Below are 13,655 nucleotides of genomic sequence, written 5' to 3'. Positions count from 1 at the left end.
ATTGTATAATATCGGAAGACTGGAATTATGGAACGTGGCCAGCTTATGAAGAGCTTTAAATGCCAAACAAGACTTTATATTTTGATCTTGGAAGTAATAGGGAGCCCAGTGGACCTTATTGAGTAGGGGATGGCACCTTGAGACCCATACTTCAGGAAAAGCACTTGGGCAGGTAAGTAGAAGGTATATGATGGGTTGTCCTAAACTCTATACTTATACTCATAGTATTATACACACAGTATGTATATACAAAGCATATTAGCTTTTTCAGAGTTATTCATCTTGGTGATTGATGGATTCAAAGAATGTCAATCTAACATGTCAGGTATAATTTTATAGATGAGAAAACTTACTTGGAATTGTTTCTTTCCTTATTATTCATCACATTCTGAAAAACCAATTCAATCTTGCTTAAGATGCAGTTTAGAGAGAGCTTTAGCTCCAGAATTTGCTTTTCCTAGCAAGAAAAGAACCATTCACATTTCTAGAATGCTTTAAAATTTGTGAATGGCTCACAATAGCCTTGTGAAGTACATAAACAAGTATCGTCATCATCATCTTCATTTTACTGGTGACATCACTGAGTTTTTGAGAGGAAAAGTGGTTTGCATGTGAACATACAAGGAGTGAATATTTGAGGTGGGACTCAGGCCCAAGCCTCCTGACTTCCAAGTCCATGGCCCTATCCACTGGGCTTTTCAGGACACCTTGACTTTCAGGGTCTGATATAAGCAAAGTCAATCTGTTCATTAAATAACAGAAGTATCCACTTTAAACTGTCTGTGTAAATATCTGTGTCTGTGACTTTATTACATAAATAAAAGTTACTTTTTAAAATGAAAAGGATATGCCTTTTTTAAAGTAAATTCTCAATTTTCTAAATTCTTAATTGAGTCCATACATTATCATGTCAAACTAATTTATATTGGGAAAAAATGGAGGAGAATAAATTAAGGATCTTGATCTTCCTTGGTCAAAGCAGGTAACAGATAGGAGAGTCTTCTCTCAAATTCCTATTAGAATTTTTGGCAGTCTGTACAGAGGAAACAAGATAACAAAAAACTGGAAGACTGTAGGAAGAAGATGGCAAGTTACCAAGGAATATTGATGAGAACATGAGGAGCAATAAAATATTTGTAATTTAGAGAGGCAAGGTGAAAAAAATAAATATTAAATTGAAATTAAGAACATTTACATCCCACACTTCTAAGTTATAGATTTTTAAAAATTAAGCTGACTGTTATATATACAATATGGCTTGTCTTGGGATTCACTGCCATTTGGGGGGCAGAGGAACTTCATGTTCTATCTCTTGTAGACTTATGGAAACAAAGACTGACTTCCATAAAACTGCCAGATTCAAGGACCTTCTTATTCAAATGACAGGGGAAAAAAGTTAAAAAGAAAAAAAAAAGAAAAAAGAATTAAGCCAAGATTGAAAAGAGACTCTGTTGGAAGAAATGGTCTATGAAGCTGTATTTAAAAAGCAAACAACTTTTTTTTTTCTGAATGTTTGTCAATTAAGTGACAGAACTTGATGGAAGAGGTGAAGGCAGTGAACCAGATCTTCAAACATACTTTGAAGAAGAATCTTTCCAGTCCCTCAATATCCACGTTCCAATCTTCTGCCTGCCTTTTCTTGATTCCCCTCTCTCAACCCCTTTCTTATTTTATTTGTCTTCCTTTGAAATTTATCTGCCCTCCAAAATCCAAATTGTCAGTTAGTTAATGAAAGCAAAAAAGAGGTCAATTCCATTATATAATTGGAACGTTCTGTTTTGTACATTTTAAGCTACTTATTCTAACAAATGAATAATTCTAATGGCAGAAAAAATTTGGGGAATAATGTTCCAGTGGGAAAGAGAGATGGGAAGAGGAGGGTCTTTTGGCTCTTCTGAAACCCCAAAGCATAGCCCCATGTGTATATTATGCACATTTACCTACCATTTCGTTTCCTGACATGGAACACATCTATTATAAGAGATAATTTGGCATTATTTTTGCAACATGATGTGACTATAACTGTAGATTATATTGTGTGTGTACATATACATATATATACAAAAATGTGTGAATTGATATGTAAAGTTTATATTGTAATAGACCAATGTGATTGCTATATGAACAGATTATTTTTCTGGTTGCAATAATTTTAATTTATGATGAAAAGCTCCTTTGATGGTGGTTGCTGTCCATGCAGGGGTGCTATCTATAATACTTTATGATAGCTCTCAGGGATTGAGTGTTTTGTGGTAATGCTGATAAATTGTATTTTTCTTTTTTAATCGCTAATAGAAAGCAAGTTCTTTAACCTTTCCGTTTTTAAAATGTAATGATTAATTCTGGGGAGAACTGGATTTTTTACATATTAGTCTCATATAGGTAAGCTTTTTTTCCCCATTGTTATCCACATATATATTTTTGATATTTTTATTTTATTCTGCACTTAACACCAAAAGACAGGGGGAGCATTTTCATATGCAAAGTAAAACAGAAAAAGATGACTAAAACCAAATCTGTGAATTTCTGTTATGTATAGATTCTTTTCTTAAAGGAAAATAATAAATTTAACATATTACTTTCAAAACTATCCTGTTTGTCTATGTTTCCTTGTGCTTGTCCCTCAATTCTTCTGTGAACATTTTCTTTTAAACACTTCCATGATACTTCTATCTTCTTATCATTATTACTGATCTGCCTCTTTCCCCCAGTCCCCTCTCTACTAAATAAAAGATAAACAAAACTTTCATAATAGTTATCCATAATCATGCAAAACTAATCTACATCCTAGCCATGTTTGAAAATGTATACCTTGTTCTGCATGTTCTCTCAGGAGTTGAGTAGCTTGCCACATCATTGGTTCTCACAAATGTATGTCATAGCATTGAATGGAGGTCTTAAATCTTATGAAATTGTTTACATTGTTGTAGTAATTTATAAATTATTCATGCTCTCTTCATTTTGGTGGTTCTGAGTGAATATTGTAAATTGCAATTATTTCTGTTCTGGCTGAGTTTTGCCCAGACGAAGCCAATTAAGCCATCTTTTGCCTCAGTTCTTACCTTGCCTTTAATTACTAGATGGGAGTTGCCTCAAACAAACTGAGACCTTAGAAAGCTTTTAGCTCAAAAAGTCCAAGGTCTCTCCTGCATCCAGAACTGTCCCCTGTCACACGGTTTGAATGACCATCCAAGTCAATTGCAAGTCAAAATATCTACCTCCTGATGCCATTGGTGCTCTTTGAGAATGAAGGACAAACAACAATCTCTGAAATCATCATCCCTTTGCCATTTCTTATGGCAAATTAAATCTTATGGCCATTAAATTAATAGACCACCTGTTCAGTCATTCCTTAGTGGATTGATGTCCTCTCTGCCTTTTTCTTTGCTGTACAAAACAAAAAGAGCAGTTACTAATATTTTTGTACCTTATAGGTCCTTTTCCTCTTTCTTTGATCTCTTTGGGCTGTAAACCCAATAGTTACCCCCTATGTATCTCAGTTTAGTATCCGAACCTCTTTGCACAGCATTTATGTATGTTGCGTGTTTTGTGATATATGTGCATTATTTTAATAATTCAAAGAAAAAAGACTGATAAAAGCAAGGGGTCAAGTCAATGCACTATGCTAAAGGTTGGGAATGCAAAGACAGGGAAAAACAGTGCCTGTCCTCAGAAGGTGAGATTTTAGCTAAGAAGGAACCTGAAACAAAGAGCAGGAGAAACCCTGCATGGGAGGTAGCCAATGAAAATGCATGAAACCAGGAGATGAACTGCCTTGTGTGAAGAAGAGTAAGGAGTCCAATTATATTAGATCATAAAGTACATGGAGGGGAAGAAGTAAGAATATTGGAAAGGTAGGAAGGAGGCAGTTTAAAAACTCTTCTGATAAGATAAAAAATAATTCTGTGATTATCTGGGTATTGCCACCTGTAAAGGAAAACATTTCAAATTTACCTTGTTCCCAAGTGGACCATTAAAACATCAAACATAGATAGGATACAGGTTTGATTTTTTTCTTATTTCTCCAAGACTATTTTTAAGTGATGAAAAATACTATATTGAAAAATAGTTTTTGGCCAGCTTAATGATTCAATTGTATTGCCTGTGTAATTGATATAATCAGTTGTGCAGAAATTATTTATTTAAAAACCTAGCAAGGTTAAAAAAAGGTCTCCCTTTTATATATAGCTTCATTTATATCTGTAAATATGTCTATCTCTACCTTGTGAATATAGAAATTCTGGGATTTTTCATTTCTTCTGTCCTCTATGCAATGAGATACTTATAATATTTGAGGGACAAAAATGGAGCAAAAAAGAAATATGAAATTTTTTTTCGGTGTGATTTACCTTTTGTGTGTTGTATAATCTGTGTTCTATTAAAATATGGAAAAAATAAAGAGACAAGACTTCTTGCCATTCTGACACACTTGGCTTTGAAACAGCTTAAATGTTTCAGCAATTTAGAATTCAATTGAATTGTGGTTTTCAGTACCCTGGAAACTTCATTAATATAGTTTTGCATTTGGCAATGATATTAATCCATGAAACAACTTTAAAATCTACTATGCATCATTAAATTCATTTAATACTTCATAATAGGTGTTTAAATAAGTTTAACTACCCCATATTTTCAGGAGAACTTGGTTCTTCTTATGAACTGCAAAGCAATTTATTTTTAAAATGTTGCCTCAAGGTTGATTTTAATTCAGACACTTTTACTGGAATTGTATCAGGAAGCTCTGTCTCAGGGTTATAACATTATAAGTTTAGTCTTTTTGAAAGATGGATCTTTTGTTCATTGAGACACTGAGATACTGGAAAAATATTTTAAAACTATCAAAGGAGGAATCTGAGCCAATATGGTCAACATGGCATTAACATTCTCAAAGCTGCTATGATTTTCATTGGAAATGTTTTAATTACTGAACTATTAAAGAGAAGTCATTGTTTGAACCACACTCACATTGGTACTGTCATGTCATTGTAGCAGGGATTAATTAGAATGGAGTATATCACAATGATTATTCAAGAGATAAGTCTACATAGTTCTTCCATACCAGATGTATTTAAGTTTCCCTGGAAACTTCCAGGGATATGGATGGCTCATTGTTGAAGGATCCCTCTCTGGAATGGCTGAAAGCAGCCTTTGGTGTTGTGGGTAGAGAAATGGTTAAATTGCTTCAGGGAGTATCAGTAGATTGTAAAGAAGGGAATCTTCCTTCTGTCTCCTGCTTCCATGCTCTCTTCAGAAGGTGTAGTGAGTAAGAGTCCGTTTCTGTGTTTTCCTGTGAGGGGTTGGGAGAGGAATGAGATCCCTCTCTCACCCCAGCAGAAATGGCTTCTGAGAGCAAGCACATCACCATGGACAGTGCCTGAGAGCACTGTGGACAGTTGGGCAACCTACATGATACTGTTCCTGAACATCAAACCCAGGTGGGACATTTCTTGCCTTGGAGGTTACCACAGGATCATAATAGGAAGAGACCTCCAAGGTATTCTGTACCAATCACCCATTTCACAGATCGGGTTACTAAAAACTAGGACAGGATTATTTTCCCAAGGCCATATGCACATAGTAAATGGGAAAGGTAGGATTGGAATTAGTCTTTCCACTCCAGGGTTCGTGTGTTTTATCCATTCTGCCACAGAATCGGGGAGCTTCTAGGCATTTAATTGTTACTTGCTATACTTTGGGAGGAATTCTTGGTCATTGATAGATTTCTTGAAGATAATCACGGTCATGTCAGACCTCGCTTACAGAAGACATGGGCCTGGAGGAAACTGAGCAGAACTAAAGTAAAGTTGATTCATTGTTAATTGAACAGACTCACAGAGTGTTTCATGTTTTGATATTTCATATATCAGCCTCTAGGAATGGAATAATACTATTATGTGTGTGTGTGTGTGTATGTGTCTATGTGTCTATGTAGGTATATAATAGAGGAGTATATATAATACTTTCGCCACCTGTTGAAAGTCTTTATTGGTGGGCACATGTGATTCTTTTATCTTAAACAATAATTGTGTGTAGAGGAAATAGCCGTCCCATATCTGCTTTGTTGCTGCATCCTAAAGGGTCTACTAGGCCTCTTGAAGTTAAAAGTTCCTATGTGAGCAGTCCCTCCTTGTTAGAATGTTAGCTCCTTGAACTATCTAGATTTTCTTTTTCTATTCTTTAGTGTTTACCGTCATACTTTGTGCATAATAAACAATTAATGCTTTTTGTTTAATCTATTTATTCATCTATATTGTATGCAAAGTGTCATTCTAATGCCTTTGGGGGGGGGGGTCCTAAATGTGAGCTAAACCCAAGCTTTAAATGGTTCTCACTGGGGTTTGTGAGTTAAATGTAGGAGTGGGAATGGAGGAAAAGCTTGAATTCTTTCTGGACAGCCTGGCTTCCCTCAGGACTGAACCCCAGTCTTATGTTCAGATTTGAAAGGGATCTTTCCTCCATTGGAAAAAGAGGAGAGCAAGCAACTAAACCTCCCTGGGCCAAGCAGCAGACATGCATTTATTGCATCATCACAATTGTTTACATTATAATGGAGACACTTGATGAGAGAAAGCTAGTAAAAGAAATATTGGAAGAAAATCCTGTTTTGGCCCAAATAAAATCTATTAAATGGAATTGATTTCCTTTTCTGTGTTCTCATAATAATCCTAGAAGTTTTGATGTGTTCCTGTATGGGTCTTCATGAATATTCATAACATAGAAGACCTACCCATTTGATTCAAACAGTTTAAAGGTATTTAAATTGCCCTCAGCAGTTTGATAATAATGACAATTTAAATTCTGGATACTCTAGGTCTCTAGGTACACCAGCCTTTGAGAGGAAATTAGCATATTATTCAATAAATTTGTTTAACAATAACTTTGTCATTCCTTTCTATTTTTTATCATTCTATTTTTAGCATTCCTTTCTATTTTCAATATGCTTCTTAGCATTGTGTATATTACTTTTATTTTCAATTTTCCAAAGGAAGAATTTTTCCAAAAGAGAAATAATAGTGATTTTTTTTCAATTAAGTCAAGGAGGTTAGTTTTAGCTAATATTTTGGAATATTTTAATTCAATTCAATATATGTATATTTATTGAGTGTCTCTTGTTTAGCTAGAACTATATTCTACTTAGGAGAAAATCTATTTTTAACTTTATCCTTTTTCTGCCAGATATTAAGAAGGAGATGCTTGACAGGAGATCACCCGAAAATGAAGAATATTTCTGGCACCTTTCTTCCAATGCTCTTTTCACGGAATTTCTGGACTCCACAGACAGAAATTATGTTATTAGCATATCAGCCAAACTTTCAGCAGAAGAAATACCAGCGGTAAGAGAGGGAAAGATGGGGCAAAGGTGAAATTGAACACTGGTAATATGTTATCTTAAAAAGAGATTTAGTGCTCTGAAAAAGTAGCAGATTTCCCCTTGTTCATATCAACTGAAGGCATTTGACTTTCCTTTGTCTTCCAGTACCCACTTAGATTTATAGGATGTTAAAGAGTCAAAAGACCTTACATTTGATTTTATCTAGCCTTATATTACAGATGCGGAGACTGAGGTAGTATCTTGCTCAAGGCTGCAAAGCTATTAAGTGGTAGAGCCAAGGTACAAATCATGGTTAGCTACTTATAATCCAGAATTTATTCCTCTGTACCAAATCAGATACCTCAATAGTACAAAATATAAGAAAAGGGTATGCAATCTTATATTTTAGAAGTCTTGATATATTTATATGTATGACATATTATCATAGTAATATGTCGTGTGTGATATGTATGGTGTAAGACATACATCTCATGTTGAATGTGATTCTTGTGATGCACATATAATATATCATCATATATAGATGTTAAAATTGAAATTATATATAGATGTTAAAAACACATCACTTATTATTCTAGATCAGGTACTTTAGCACCAGCAAGAATGGATGCATTAAGCATTTTTAAAAGGCTACAATGAAATAAGTGGTGTCCAAAAAATGTTCTGAGAAAAGTCACTTTTTAAATTTAGTGATAATTTACTATATTTTCCCAGTGCAATGGAGGTTTTTCCAGGCAATAGGAAAAAATAAAACATTGACCTAAGGTGTTCAGAGACATGAGTCCTAGCTCTGCATTTAAGTAGCTCTCTGACCTTGGCCAATTCACTTAACTTGAACTTCAGTTTCCTCAACTTCAAAATAAGGATAATAACTGCCCAGGGAAGTTGTGAAAACCAAATGAAATAACATATGTAAAGCAGTTTATAAAACATTATAAAATAGAGTCACAGAATTTCAAAGTTGGAAGGAATTCAAGTTCTCAATTCATCTACCAAGAATCCATTCTATATATCCCCTGGGAGGTGACCATCAGCCTTTTCTAGAACACATCTAGTAAGGGGGAAATTCTCTTTTTCCCAAGTCAGTCCATTCCGCTGAAGGATAACTGAGAGTTATGAATTTTTTTCCTTCTATCAAGCATGGATTTGTCTCTTTACAATTTCCACCCTTGGTTCTACCTATGCTCTCACACCAAAAGAATAATTCTAATTGCCAACTTCAAAATGTTTGGAAAGCCTCTATGATCAGAGAGATCAGAGTAATAAAAAAGTAATTATGGCGCATCTCCGAAGGCAATCTATTATTGTTTACCTGATTGGTGAAATAGAGTATCTACTCCGATGAAATCATGGGTCTTCAGAAGTAGTAGTTGGCCAGTGAACAAGAGAAGGTAAGTGTTTGCAGATGGCTTAAGAACCTGTGATCAGAGCTCCTACAAACTGTTTATTGGTGCTGAGGGTCACAGCCCTCCACAGACATAGTTGAGAACTTGCCAGATTATATAGGACCGGTCAGAGCTTGTGTTTTTCCCTGATATATTTGAAGATTCCTCAGTCTCTTCTTTTCTAGGATAAAGCATTAGATTTTTTGCGTAGCGTAATCTATCCAGAGAACCTTCACACTAACTGAAGACAACTGTTCTGTGATGTTATCTGTTGGCTTTCCGGAAGGTTGGGTGGGGAGGACCATGGAGTCCTGATCTTCCTCTCCTCCTAATATTGTCACATAGGTGAAATCAGATTAATATAAACATTCAGGCAGCTTTGAGTGGGAAAAGAGATCACAGCCTCTACAGTGTTATGTGCAAAGGCTAAAGGCTGTCCTAAAGTTTTTCTTGATAAAGGACGGGCATAGAGCATCAAAGAACTTCAGATTTTATAATTAAAAAAACCTCTTAATAAGTTACTTGTTTAATATTTTCCAGTTCCAGTTCTGACACTACAACACTGTATAACCTTGCACACAAGTCTACCTTTCTATATATCTATTTTCTCAATTTGTCATAACTCACATTTATATCAGCTTTATATGGCTCTTTACATTTTGCAAATGAGGAAACTGAGGCTTATAAATGATGAATGATTGGCTCAGAGTCACAGTTAGTAAGTGTTAGAGCCATGATCCAACTCAGGCCTTTTGACCATAAGATGAGTATTCTTAGCCTAGTACCATAATGAGAAATGAGGAGTTTGGACCCAAAGATTTCTAAGGCACTCAACAATCCTGCGATTCTTTGATAACAGTGGTCCATACCTCTCAATGCTGGAGTCATTGATTTGAGTACCCTAAGGCTTCAAACTCAGGGCACAGTTGTGGACTCAAAAACTCCAGAAGCTTCAACCAAATTAAGATGTAATTGGGAAATAAACATTTAATAAAATTTAAAATACAATACAACATAAATAATGCTAATTTGTGATTTTCTAAGTCAATATGTCTTAGCAAGAATCTGTTTCTATTTGAGTTTGATACTATTTCCCCAAAGAATGCCACAATTGAAGTGATGACTTTTCTTTTTATAACTTAACTGGGTTCTCCTGAGCTCTTTGGTCTACAGTGTCTCCCTTTTGGAATGAGCTCTTTGGTCTATACTGTCTGCAGCTCTTGGAATCCTCCCAGTTCCTTCACTCTGGAACCTCAGACTGGGGTTCTTGCAGCTGAGTCACTTTTCCACACAAAGAACATCTCTGATTTGGTTCTCATCCATTACCTGAAGAGTTATAATTTTTTGAAAGCTAATTTCTTATAGAAATCCTGGTTAAACTCATGTGTTTCCCTGTGGGTTTCTGCACTGGTCATGTTTTGCAGGTTTGGATTTCTGCAAAGTATCGGAGTATTTGTTTGGATTCTTCCCAATGCTGTTGATAGAGAGTTTGAAGAAGTGCATCCAGACATAAGTCAAAGGGCAAGGGTACTCCTGCACAATTGCTACATATTCCTCTGCTATTTCTCATACCAGAGGGTTTCAGCCCTAAAATGTGGCTGAATTCGGCATTCAGGACCCCATTGCACCCCTGTTTTCTGAGTGTACTTTTCCATATCGTGTTGTTAAACCATTTGCAAAAACAAAGATATTCACTGCACACAGATTTCATGTACTTTCAAGACATAATTTTGGAGAATGAACCCTCTATTCCTTAATATGTCTATGAACAGCTAACTGGCACATAGCAACGAAGTATCACACTCTTGTCAGCTTCTGGGGAGACTTGGATTTCTCATGTGATAGGAATGGAGAGTTTCCCATATTCCAGCACAATCATTCTGTGGATTCTTGCAAGGAGGTCCAATAAGGACCTCTCTTGGAAAACATTTGGGGCAGCCAAAATTAAGATGAATGGCAAACCGTAATCTTGAACCAAGAGAGTAAGTAAGTAGTCTTGATGAACACATTTGGGCCACTGGCACAGAATTATACAATTCAAAGTCATTGCTCAGCAAACATATCAGAGTGCAAATTCTCCTTTTCTTACTTGCCATCCCAATCAAAAATTCAAGCTTGTAACATCAGGATGTAGCACAGCTGATCTCCATGTCTCCATGGTGACAATTTACCAGTCTCAAAGCTCCCCTTATCCCCAATGGAGGTGACTGTGTAATATGCCCCAGCACAAGGTATTGCTTCCAATCTCAGATCCCTTGGTTGCTAGGACCATTGCTGGGAAGAGAGGACAAGGGTCTGCTCTGATTTTGGTCCATCCTTCTCCTGTCTTGGGGTTAGCCCACTGTTAGGTCCTTGCTATGCTCTGCACAGAGGTAGCCAGTTTGAAAGACTACTTATTAAGCAATGAGAATAAATCTTACAACCAAATTCTCTGATTCTGTAAGGGTTTTTTGTTGTTGTTGTTGTATTTGGTGGGGGGTGGAAAATACTATCTGCATTATATAATGGGGCACTGAGGTGTGACTGGGGGAAAGAATGTGATCAACATGAACCCATGTTAGTAAAAGCGAAATAAAATATAGTATTGATGAGGGGTAAACTGAGGTTCTAAAATGAGATGGGCCAGTTCCTTTTCTCCTTCCCAAAGTAACCAAGGGCGGGATCAGTAGCAAATGAATTTGCTACTCAATGCTGTATGGAAACAAAGTCTTTGTTGAGAGTAAAGGGATAGACAGGCATTTGGCCTTCAGGAAGACCAAACTGCCTGCAAGGGGACGTCAGTTGATGGGCATTGGCTGGTATACATCAAATGTAAAGATTCCATTTTTCAACCTTCCTTATGTACATAACTAGAGTCATCAAAACAATGTTTTCACAGAGATGTTATCAAGAGGTTCAGGAGATATTTGTAACTCAGACAGGAATTCTCTATTGTTGTAAATGAGATAGGAATTCTCTGTTGTTATCTCCTTCTGTCTCTCCCCAAAAAGGAATTTCAGATCATTAGAATGGGGGCTGAAAACCCAAACTAGCTCAGATAGCCCAAACTGGTTTAGCCAGATCTTATAATCAAAGATCAAACAAGGAATATCAAGGGTACAAGGAATCTTAAAGGGGGCTATGCCTGCATCAGTATTGGTTAAATCTCCTCCCATATGCTGAAGCTGTCCTGAAATTCTATGGCCCACACCTGCCAGGGAATGTGTCACACTTTGCTGTTGACTTGTTTTTTCCTTGCCTTTTTTTTTTCTTTTTTAAACTTATTGATTCAATGGTGTCTAAAACTACAAGTCTTCATGGGGCATAATCACATTTTATTATTGTCCCTAAAAGAGAGATTTTTATCCATCTAAGATCTCAGAGGTGATGTGCAGATGGTGCTACAAAACAACAGAACTAATATCCGTTGTTAAGAACTGCCCAAGAACAACTTAAAAAAAAAAAGACTGGAAAGAAAATACTGAAGTTTCAGCAATGTGCTAAATTATGACTTTTCTGACATAACTGATTGTATTTATTTTTGGCACAGATTGTAGGGCCTAACAAGTCAACTTTTACCAAGTTACTTATTTCTATTGAAAAGTAGTGCTTTAAATGGTACAGAAAGATAGACATAACAGCACTTGACTTTTTCTTACAGTTTGATTGCTTGAAAATTTTCCTTTCTATGATGACAGAAATTGATTTAAAGAAATAGTAGCGCTTTGGGAATTGTTTTTAGAGGCAAGCTCTGTATTAAGAGCAAAATCATTTAATCAGTTAATTTTCCTCATCACATGCTGTTCTCTTGTCCTGGGGTATCTTTCTCAGGAATGAGTAAGGGTATGATTCCTTTTCAAACAATCAAATAATTCTTTTTCAAATCATTTCCCTCCTTTCCTTTATAATTGCTCCAAATTCATGTCCCTGATACCTTTCCAGATTATATTTAAGTCTGATCACATTTCATCTTTTGTTCTTTGCATTTCCATTATTAGTTAATGCCTATGTTTTCCCTGACCCTGCCTTTCTTTTGCTCTCCAATTCCTCTAAAGTAAAAATTATTTTTCCCTTCTCAAATATTCTTTTAGCACCATCTATCAAATACCTGTATCACATTCTACCTTGTATCATACTTATGTGTGAACACACCTCATCTCATACCAGCTTGTACATTTTGGGAGAACAAAGACTTTATTCCTCTCCATCTTTTCTATTCCCAATTCTTTGCACATATCACACACTTGTAAATGCTTTTAAAATTGAATTAACACAATTTTTCCCTGAGGCTTATGGGAGTCCTTTAATACATTTATGATTATAGCTCATACATATGCTTACTGACCATTCATTCAAAAATATTTGTGAAATATCCTACTCTCTTAAGAATATTGAAGGAAATTTAAAGGAAGTTCTTTAAAGGAGCTTGCAATATAATAAGGGAAGTATACTGATAACAATAAATTAAATATGGGAATAGCACTTAAGTGCATTAGAAAAGGCTACAATGCAAATTCCCAAGAGGAAAAGATAAGTCCTTACTAAGGAGATTAGGGAAGGCTTCACAAAGAAAGTAGCATTTGAGGAGGATTTGTGAGGATGGGTAGAATTTCAACATGAGAAAATGAGACTTAGGCCTTTATATAAAACTTTGAGGGCACAAAGGCATTCATTCCTGTTTTCTCATTTTGATCCACCTCATCTGCTCTATTATATATTTCTTGGCACATCTTGGCACAAAAATGACTCATATATCTTTATAAATCCTTAGTAAATATAATTGACTTAAGGAATTCTTTGATTATTTTCTTTTTCCTTCCCATTTCCTCCTCTTTCTTAGTTCTTGTTCTTCCACTGATGGGCTGTGTCTCCCTTCATTCAGTCATATCATGGATCTTTTTCTTCTTTCTTTGATCTCTTTGATGATGGGCCTGAGTACTGGGTCAAAAGATATGCATGTG

General features: G+C 35.7%; 1 protein-coding gene across 1 annotated transcript in view; it reads left to right on the top strand.

Moving 5' to 3' along the window:
- LRGUK (leucine rich repeats and guanylate kinase domain containing) overlaps nt 1-13,655 on the top strand; it is a 122,005-nt gene that overhangs the window by 80,415 nt on the left and 27,935 nt on the right. The window contains exon 16 of the mRNA XM_074267887.1: nt 7,177-7,334. Coding sequence (XP_074123988.1) covers nt 7,177-7,334 — 158 coding nt within the window. The remainder of the gene's footprint in view (nt 1-7,176; nt 7,335-13,655) is intronic.

Source organism: Sminthopsis crassicaudata, chromosome 5 (assembly GCF_048593235.1).
Source record: "Sminthopsis crassicaudata isolate SCR6 chromosome 5, ASM4859323v1, whole genome shotgun sequence".
Classification (NCBI taxonomy): domain Eukaryota; kingdom Metazoa; phylum Chordata; class Mammalia; order Dasyuromorphia; family Dasyuridae; genus Sminthopsis; species Sminthopsis crassicaudata.
This window is presented reverse-complemented; position numbering and strand designations above follow the sequence as displayed.